This window comes from Lycium barbarum, chromosome 6 (assembly GCF_019175385.1).
Source record: "Lycium barbarum isolate Lr01 chromosome 6, ASM1917538v2, whole genome shotgun sequence".
Lineage (NCBI taxonomy): Eukaryota > Viridiplantae > Streptophyta > Magnoliopsida > Solanales > Solanaceae > Lycium > Lycium barbarum.
The window spans coordinates 84,860,945-84,870,656 of record NC_083342.1 but is presented as its reverse complement, the minus strand read 5'-3'; the positions used below and the strand labels follow the sequence as shown (position 1 = coordinate 84,870,656).

At 34.8% G+C, this 9,712-nt stretch overlaps 2 protein-coding genes across 4 annotated transcripts; one reads left to right on the top strand and one right to left on the bottom strand.

The window, feature by feature from the left end:
* The first annotated feature begins 730 nt into the window (after window positions 1-730).
* On the top strand, window positions 731-6,514 carry LOC132644487 (sister chromatid cohesion 1 protein 3). 3 transcript variants are annotated; one of them, XM_060361079.1, is made up of 14 exons: window positions 731-1,037; window positions 2,593-2,854; window positions 2,927-2,973; window positions 3,066-3,115; window positions 3,208-3,275; window positions 3,357-3,706; window positions 3,798-3,909; window positions 3,994-4,130; window positions 4,205-4,659; window positions 4,798-4,837; window positions 4,930-5,005; window positions 5,080-5,212; window positions 5,498-5,626; window positions 6,177-6,514. In XM_060361079.1, exons 1-13 carry the CDS (start codon window positions 914-916, stop codon window positions 5,597-5,599), a joined length of 1,956 nt encoding a protein of 651 aa, XP_060217062.1. In that variant the 5' UTR covers window positions 731-913; the 3' UTR covers window positions 5,600-5,626; window positions 6,177-6,514. The 3 variants fall into 3 exon arrangements, with proteins under 3 accessions (XP_060217062.1, XP_060217063.1, XP_060217064.1); XM_060361080.1 differs by having other exon boundaries at window positions 734-1,037; window positions 4,933-5,005; XM_060361081.1 differs by having other exon boundaries at window positions 894-1,033.
* Window positions 6,515-6,555: 41 nt separating this feature from the next.
* On the bottom strand, window positions 6,556-8,753 carry LOC132644488 (probable glutathione S-transferase). The gene is made up of 2 exons (XM_060361083.1): window positions 8,348-8,753; window positions 6,556-7,046 (listed from the first exon to the last, which is right to left on the bottom strand). Exons 1-2 carry the CDS (start codon window positions 8,720-8,722, stop codon window positions 6,678-6,680), a joined length of 744 nt encoding a protein of 247 aa, XP_060217066.1. The 5' UTR covers window positions 8,723-8,753; the 3' UTR covers window positions 6,556-6,677.
* Between the last annotated feature and the right edge of the window lie 959 nt (window positions 8,754-9,712).

The following is a 9,712-nucleotide window of genomic DNA, read 5'->3' as shown; positions in this document are numbered from 1 at the left end:
GTATACCAGTTCCAGTTCTAGTTTCAATTTTAGTTATTAAGTTATTATCTGCCTTACGTACTTGGTACATTTCCTTGTACTGACGTCCTATTGCTGGGGCGCTGCATTTCATACTTGCAGACTTAGGCATCCAGTTTGACGAGCCCTCACAGTAGACAGGGTTGATATTCAGCAGAGGATCGACAAGACTCCATTTCATTCGGGGTGCAGTCGAGTCTAGTTGTCAAGTTGACAAATCATGTTTATAGACTTCATGGGTAGGCCGGAGCCTTGTTCCGATCATGTTTTGATGTCAGATACTCTTAGAGGCTTTTGTAGACGTATATACACCTGCGGTCAGTAGTATTTGTACATGTTGAGGCCTTGTAGGCCCATGTGTGTATGTGTATATGTGTGTGTGTGCTGTTACAGACACAGTCAGTTATCGGTTTTGCAGAATGGGTCACTTGCGTAAGAAGATACTAGGTGCTGTGCGCCTCACCTAGGTTGGGTGTGACAATTTCCAAATTTGATTTTAGTTTTACGTCTTCTTTTAAAAAAAGATTTATATATTTACACATGTTTTTTTTTTTTTTGAAAATAATACAATAAACTTTGCCGGATTATATTAATTTTCTTTTCAAATTGTAAAGAGTTAATGTTCACACATTTTAAGTAGCAAATCACAATAACATTTGGCCTAACTCATATGATGCCAGTCCTTTTTAAGGAAACCCAAAGCGTGAGTGTTTTGTTTTTGGGCGTATTGGCGCCAGTTTCTCCCGCGGTTTCTGTCTAAAGCAGCTCAAAAATTTCGAAACCATAAAACCCCCCCATTAACTTATAGAATACGACAATCCCTCTTTCATACGGAGACAACCCAAGAGAATTAGGTCTAATTCATCGGAAAAACCTCTGAAGTGATTGAGGGAGAATGTTTTATTCGCACACATTCTTGGCCAGAAAGGGTCCATTAGGGACAGTATGGTGTGCTGCACACTTGCAACACAAGTTGAAGAAGCCTCATTATACTTCCACTAACATCCCCTCCACTGTTGGTATCCTCTCTTTCTCATGTCTTTTGATATTTCTTCAAAACTGCCAAGATTTTTCCTCAACTTTTTTTTTTTTAATCTCTTTTCTTAGTTTCACATTCAAGTAGTTTATTATTCAATTCTTGTTTTGCTCATGTGAATTAGAACTTAGGACCTTTTTTGAGATAAAGATATATTCTTTTACATTAAAGATTGACATTTTTGATTAAATATGGGGATTTGGTCTGATATGGAGGGTCTGTCATTTGCAAAGATGAATCGATATCTAATTCAGTGGAGACTTTGTCTTTCCGCTCTAGTCATGATAGTTGAACTCTCGGATTAATCTGTGTTTATGCACAATCTATTGTCAAAGAGGAGTCTGGACTACTGTAAGAGGAACTCTATGTATAAAAGCGTGAAATTTGAACTTAAGACATTATATCAACTCTTGAATTCTTAAGTAAGTAGGATAGAAACAAAAAAAAAAAAAAAAAGAGGTTCATTTGGAATCTTTTATCTAGTAAATCTGAATTCAGAATCTTTCTCCTGGAAGAGACTAAAGATTTGAACTTTACAGATGATTCTACCCGTGATTATTATAAGGGAAAAGGATCATTTTTGCCTCTAAACTATTTGAAATGTAATACTTGTGTTCTTCGTTTGCTTTGGTCACAAAAATGCCTTTATAATTAATCAAATAGCTCAAAAATCGGCCCTTTTCCATTTCACTATAAGTGACAAAATTTAGTTAAGATAAGTTGGCATTTATAGGCAAGCGGTAACGAAAAAGTAAAAGAAGTATGTTATCTTAGAATTTGGACATAATGCAAATAACAATACCAATCATAACAACAGTTTTTTGGGATGATTTTGAGTCTTTGACTGAACTATAGAGAACGAACGAACGACAAAATTGTCCAACCTCAAATAGTTTAGGAGTAAAGTAATTGTTAGTGGGATAATACTTTTAAGCTATTTGGCTAACTATGAGGGTAATTTGAGCTACTTGATTGACGATAAGGGCATATATGTGCCAAATTCTAATGGAGGGCAAAATCCCATGTCGAATATTTTAGGGGCACAATTAGATTTTTTTTTCCCTCCCATTTCTATTAAGTCAGATTATTTAAGAATTTGGTGGATTTATCTTTCGTGGGAAACTAAATCTTGCGCATGTGTATCCTTAAACTTTTAATGGTCCGATTGTTGCTAATTTTTCTGGTAAATGCCAAATGCACTTTTTTTTATTAGTTAGTCCTTGATGCTTTCTCAATAACTTGATTGCTATGCAATTATCATAATAAATAATGTCCTTTGCCTGGCTAGTAGGTACCCAGTGGAACAATAGGGGTGCGTATAAGTTGGCCTAGACATTGTCGTCATAAAAGTCTAGCTAAAGTACAGTTGATATTTTCCGAATTTATCATCACTTTATCTCACTGATACAGCCTAAAGCATATCATACAAAGCCAGAAAGGATGTATAGGTTGCTCTACACAAATATACAGCAGTAGCTTTGATATGCATAGTCTTTACTCATGATACTGTTGCTTATTTTTTTGAAATCTATTTCTAGAGCGTATCATGACTCCTGAAGTACCTATTGCGTTGCGAACGTCTGGCCACCTTCTACTTGGAGTTGTTCGGATATACTCAAAGCAAGTCGAATACTTTTCTGAGGACTGCAAAACATTTCTACATGTTGTTCTAAAGGCCTTTTCGGCCACAAATGTCAATCTACCAGAAGATGCCAGTCATGCACCATACCACTCCATCACTTTACCAGAAACATTTGAACTTGATGCCTTAGTTTTTGATGAAGAACTTGACCTGAATAGGTAATTTCCTATATTACCTTTTTAGTTTTCATCTAGATTCTGTATTAGTTACACGTGCATTTGGAATTCCAGGGTCGAGGATACTCATGTTAAAAGTTACGAAGAGATAACTTTGGAAGGTATGTATTGTGTTGTTTACTTTAGTTCTTTATATCTTGGTTCTGTTTCGCTTTCAATTCAACTTCCAGTTCTGAAACTCTCTTTTGCATAGATCAAATTATGTCGCATGAAGATCAGTATGTTGCTATTTTCATTGATGAGGTAGGTCTATCTTTTGCTTCATATTAGCAGGGAAGTCTAGATTTATTCACTTAAGTTGCAACACTAGTTTGACAAAGAGTTTGTTTTTACAGGACACAGTAAAGAGTTTGTCAAAATCAGGTGAAGTTTCTGGATTAGGTGCCATGCCTATGGAGACAGAGTACGGATCTTGTTGACCATATATGTAGATTATTTCTGCTTATTGCCATGTTTTGTAATAGATGTTTCTTTGATGATGCAGTTATGGAACTGCTGCTCAATCCCAACGTGCTTCCCCTAAGAATCAGGAAGGACTAAACAAAGGAACTGTTGGTGATGACATTCCTCAAGATATTCCAGAAATTGAAATCATGCGTGATGCTGTCCATGATCATAGTGAGGATGTACCCTTATGGTCAGACCGAGGGACTGATGTGATGGAACCAGATAAAATTCTGGAGGAACAGATCTTGAGAGATAGGGAAACTGCAAGCCCTGTTGTGGAAGAGATGGCCCCTGGAGGACATTCAATCCCATCTCAACAACGACAAGAACCGCCCTCGACTACTTCAGTGGAGGCTCACGAATTTGCTGATCCACAGATATCATTTGGTGGGTGCAGGGTTCTTTTTCTTAAACTGAAATTGCATATTTTTCATGTATATATTCTAATGCGGAACTCCTTGTTTTCCTGGATATTCAGGGCATCAGACTCCTGATTTAGCACTTCTATCAACACCTCGTCTTGAGGAGCCAAAAGCAAGAAGAAAGCGAAAGCTACTCATCTATGATAAGGACATAGTAGTGTCAAATCGGTATGTTAATATTTTATCATCATTAATTATATATTCTCTTCTTCCATTAGTCTTTTTGACAATGTATCATGTTCAACTCTACAGTGAGATGAAAAAGCAACTACAAGGCACCGGTATAAAATTACGCGAAAAAAAGAAGGGTCCTTGTTCTTCTTTGGACATCTGGAAACAAAACAAGAGACTGAGAAAAGATGGAATTTTTTTTGAGCCTTTAATAACTGGTGGGTGTCTCAGAGTCATTATCTTATGAGTCTGAATGTCCATCATCTGAAATTCAGCTTCTGTTAATTTGTAGGATTATGCGATGATCTCTGCAATATCTACAAGGAAGACTTCATTTCAGAAAAAGTCAATATGGCTGCAGAACCTGGCAATAACCAATCCCCTCCACCTGGGAATGATCTTCCGATGGAAATTGAAAGACTACGTGATAACCAAGACCTTGCACCTACCAATTTGTTGTCTGAAATTTTGCCTTCACCAGATAAGTTCATTTCCTCTCCACAGACGTCCATGCCTTCTCCAAGTAGAAGAGATGACTTCAGTCCAGCTACTACAACTTTTGGGACAGAATCAGGTCAGATAGGAAGAACCACGGAGAGTGGGGTGCGGCCCACACCCGACCCAGCAGCATCTACTGGGCATGTTGGTTCTGATATGGAGACCCCTTCAACATGGTTTGGTGGAGAAGAACTAGGTGTGGAGGATACTGTTCTGTCTGATATTCCTGAGTTTGATAATTCTGCTGGGGTATGTTCGATTATGCTCGCTTCTCATTCAAGGCTTGATTACCTAGTGCATTTCTATGGTCAAATTGTTAGCCCATATGACTATTCATTTTGGTTCTTCCCTGTTTTGCATCTGATAAATCTCTAAATACCAATGCAGGATCTAAGTTTTCTAGAACAAGATGACGACACTCCTATTGGTGAGAGCTAAGAACCTCTCTTTTTCCTTTTTTATTTTAAGGGTTTGCATTATGTAACATATGTCTGAAGCTTTTATATCCGTATGCTAAAGCAGGACTTCGAGGAACTCCTTCATCAAGTAAGCAAGGGGGAACGCCAGAGTTTGACACATTATCTGCTAGAACAAGGTAGCACTTAATGAATATTCTTCTCATAATATGGATTTACTTTTCAGGATAGTATTTTAACGCTATGATTGCAGGGCTGTGGCTCAATATTTGAAGGGGCAGTCACCAGTAACCCCCATCTCAGAAGAGACTGGAGATGTCAGCTTAAATGCAATTTTAGAAGGCAAAAAGAGAAGAGTATGTGCCCGGATGTTTTTTGAGACTCTGGTAAGTCCTCTACAATATTTCCATGATCAATTCTCAAATATTGGGTATCTAGAGGTCTTCTAATATCACCATCACTTGTACTAATATCATTTATTCATTTTTAACTCTCTATGGGTGTTTAACCTGAGTCAAGAAAAAGGTGTATATATAAGTTTCTCTTTCTAGTTGCATATATGGTTTGCTTTATTGCTTGATCAATCATATTTGGTATAACATGTATATATTGCTTGAGGAGTTAGTTCAGAAGATTTTACTTACGGTTTTCCTTGTGGAAATTGATTACAGGTGTTGGAGAATTGTGGACTTGTACATGCTTATCAACATGAACCTTATGGTGATATAACTCTGAAAGTGACCTCTAAACTGAAGGAGAAATTTTCAAGCTGAGGTCATTGTGTAGATCTACATTTAGAGGTAAAAATTGTCCTAGTTTTGACTGCACCCTTTCTACTGTTTAAACAAATTAAAGATGCAGTCTTCTTGTTAGCTTAGTCTTTGACCTGTCAATACAGGGAAGTTTAAGAGGTAATAGATTTATCGCAAGGCTTCAAATAATATGTTATCAATGAAACAGAAAGAAAAAAAAAAGTGTTTCGTATTGATCGAGGCTTGTAACTTGACTTTTTATTCATTCCATAATGGGAAGAATTGCAGAAAATTATTCAATGATATCTGACGATCAAGACTCATATAACCTTGCTGTGCCTCTAAAGTAGGTGTGTGCACATGCGCACACTATGCATATATAGGTATTATGCATGCATTATGTTTCTTTGCTGACATTTCTGGATGTGATTTTCCTAAGGTGAAATGCAGTTAAAATATACTGTGCAGCATTGCAGAAGTCTTAACCTTTTTGGATAGTATTTTTGAATAGGCTCTTCTATTTGGTGTCGTTAGCATAACCTTCTCTTAGGTTGTTTTCCTAGCAAATCTAATTGTGATCCTGTTCTTTGAAATGCAGTTAAAACATTGTACAGTGATGCAGCACTCAATAACTATATGAAGATGTATACCTTGGCAGCTATTTTGCCTAATTTATTAGGTATTAAGTGGCTTCATGTTTCCCCACACCCGCCGCTTGAAGGAAAATAGTATGTAGCATTTTGCAGGCCCTCTATGAAGTCTCTGCCTGCTGATTTTATTTTTTTTCTATCCTTTTAGCTATAGTTTCTTTTTTTGAACTTATATGTTCCATCAAATCATAGAGGGTTTCCTTTGTATGATATGTAAATTTTAACATCTGATGTGACCTTTTTTTAATAATTTAATTTTAATCATTATTTTCATCATTGAACAAAATATCCTAATCATTGTACATTTGAGCTGCTCGAACAGTCTGCTTTGCTTATGTAATGTTCAACATTCTTTATTGTTAATGACAAATTACAGGGAAACGAAGTATTAAATATTCTTATTCAAAAATTGAAAATATAGTAATAAGCAGATTTTAAACCCCTATATGTCACCCTTGTTTCAGCTGGATGCCTTGAGTTGCTGCTTCAAATTGAGCTTTGTATAAGGGCACTAATGTTTCTCTAGAAGGGAGATTTTCCATGATAATTCTACAGCCCAAGAACTCATCAATCCATTTGCTTAACTTGGGAAATTTTTGTTTGGTCAATAGTTCCACTCCTATTGCTTCTTGAATTGCTCCACACCAGAGAGCTACATAACTGGCAACGATGTCGACCAATCCAATGTTGTCTCCTCCAAAGAATATCTCATCTTGGAGTTCATTGTCAAGATATTTTAGGACCTCACAAGTTTCACCCCGACCTTTTTCCTTTTCTTCTCCTTTGCCATAACAAACTTTGTACATTGCACCCAATAACTGATAAAACATTTTGTTAGTTGACACAAAAAAATATATATATAAAAAACTTGTACCTTTTTAAATTAAAATCAAGTTCTTCTAAATCCAAACTATAGTTAGGGGTGTTCATGGTTCGGTTTGGGCTGGTTTTTGGTTAAAACCAAAATTAAACTAAAGTAGTTGATTTTTCAATTACTAAAACCAAATATAATACATATCCATCTATTTGGTTGTTGTCGGTTTAGTTCGGTTTGGTTCGATTTTTCGGTTTGTAAGAATCTTGAGGGTATTTCCCTCTTTCATTTATTTCCCATGATTAGGAAAGATTTTTTCATCATTTTTCAACTTATAATCCATTATTAACCTTTTATTGTGGGAGCTATAATTTTTTTGGATTATGGAAAAAATGTCTTAAGATTCATAAGCTAATAAAGTTTATAAGAAATTCAACTTTTTTATAGGTAAATCTCATAGTAGTTGTTTCTTTGAATAAATGAATTTGAATTCCTGGATTTCTTTTAAGAAATGGGCTTAAGGTGTAAAGTTTATTAGCCTAATCGAGATAAAGAAAAAAATTGATGGAAAAGTAAACAAAGTATTTAAAATTATTCATAAAAATTAATATATTGTATACATATAATTTGTGTATATTATTTTGTCGGTTCGGTTCGGTTTATTTTTAATCAAACCAAACCAAACCAAATATTATCGGGTTTTTAAATTTTAAAACCAAACCAAACAACTATCGATTTTTATTTAATAGGTTTGATTTGGTTTGCAGTTCGGATCGGTTTTTAATCAAACCGTGAACACCCGTAACTATAGTTATAGTTTCTCGGATTAAGGTGTGTTTGGTATGAATGAATTTTTTTTTTGAAAAATAACATTAAGTAAGCAAAAATAGTATTACCCAAAGAGCATTATATGTAATCTAGGAAAATATTATGGGGGAGGGAGTGGTGGCGAGTGGGAGGTCGGGGGTGGCCAGGGGTTGGGGGAGTTGGAACGTAAGGAGGAGACATGAGTTTTGGTATGTTACTTATGAAATTTATTTTTCCTACTCTCACTAGAAAACTCATTTGACTGATTCTAAGAAACTTGTTTTTCTAGAAAAGGTGTTTTTCAAAATATTTTGACCAATCAAACATGAAAAAATTAGAAAATATTTTCCTCCATATCCTAAAGTTAACTATTTACCTCTAAGTAATTGTGGACCTGCTCGTTTCAAATTCAGATTAGTTGGTCACTAAATTTCAGGTATCAAATGATTAAACGAAACAAAAAACTAATTACAATTAAGGGGAAACATATATATGTACCTTTTCATCAATGAGCCTAGCCAAGAAACGAGCCATGGCTCTCTGATATGGATCTTTAGGCAAGAGAGGAGCAGTGCCTTGCCAAGTCTCATCAATATATTCAAGAATTATTAGTGACTCACATATTGGCTTCCCATTTTGCACAAGCACAGGAACTTGTTTATAAATAGGATTGTACATAACAAGTTCAGCACTCTTATTGGACCTATCTTCTTCAATGTATTCATATTCGACCCCTTTGAGTTTCAAGGCTAATTCAACTCTTCGATTAAAGGGCCCTGCAAAAATACCATAAACTTTCACCTCTGCCATATTTGTTTCATAGATTAATTTTTTTTTTTTTTTTACTTGGAGAATTTTTGGGGAAGAATACATTATAAAGGTAGCAATTATTTCACTGTTCTGTTCTTTAAGGTCAGATTAGCTACCTGTTTGGATGAACTTATTTTAAGCAGCTTATAAGCTGAAAAAAATAAATTGGTCAGCTTATTTTTTTTGACAGCTGAAAATAACTTATAAGCTGCTTTAAATAAATTAAGTTAAATAGACCCAATTATTTTTTTAAACTTATTTTAAGCATAAAATAACTTTAAGCTGACCAATCAAATACTCAAAAAAATTAAAAATAACTTATAAGTCAATCCAAATGGGCTCTGGGACTTCTTTTAGTGGAGAAGTTTCAAAATTATGGACTTTTCTTTAAGATGACTTGTTTACTTATGTCATGTCCCACTAATTAAAGGGCATAATTCAGTCACAATGTTAAGAGAATTTTGAACTTGGTCTTCAATACAACTTCAAAAAGCGCATGATATGAATTGAGCTTAAATAAGGAGCTGTTTGGACATAATTTGAAATCACGAGATGAAATCATGTTTGGATATGTAATTTAAATTTCTTAAGTCGTATTTTTTCTTGTAGACATAAAAACCCCACAAGTTGTGAAAACCATCAAAACTTTCCCAATTCTTATACAATCTTACTAAATGAGCAAGTTATAGTTCATAACAAAATTAATACGCTACTGGAAGGCCTTTATAAGAAATACAACATCAATTGATCAAACTTTAGTTCAATAAAAAGAAAAATTTAACATGAATAGTAATGTAACTGTTCTTTGATATAATTCTCCTACATGGTACGAACAATCTCCTCACGTCGAGCATGCATTTCCCAATCAAATGACCGAGAAGACGAACCAACATTGTTACATTTAAAAATTTTATGAGTTTTTTTTTATAAAATATAAATTTATGGGTTAAGTTTTATATTTAAAAATATTGAAATCATGATTTGAAATTTCAAATCACGCATTTTTGGATAATTTGAGATTTCATGTCCAAACGCCTATTAAGAACTGCAGAT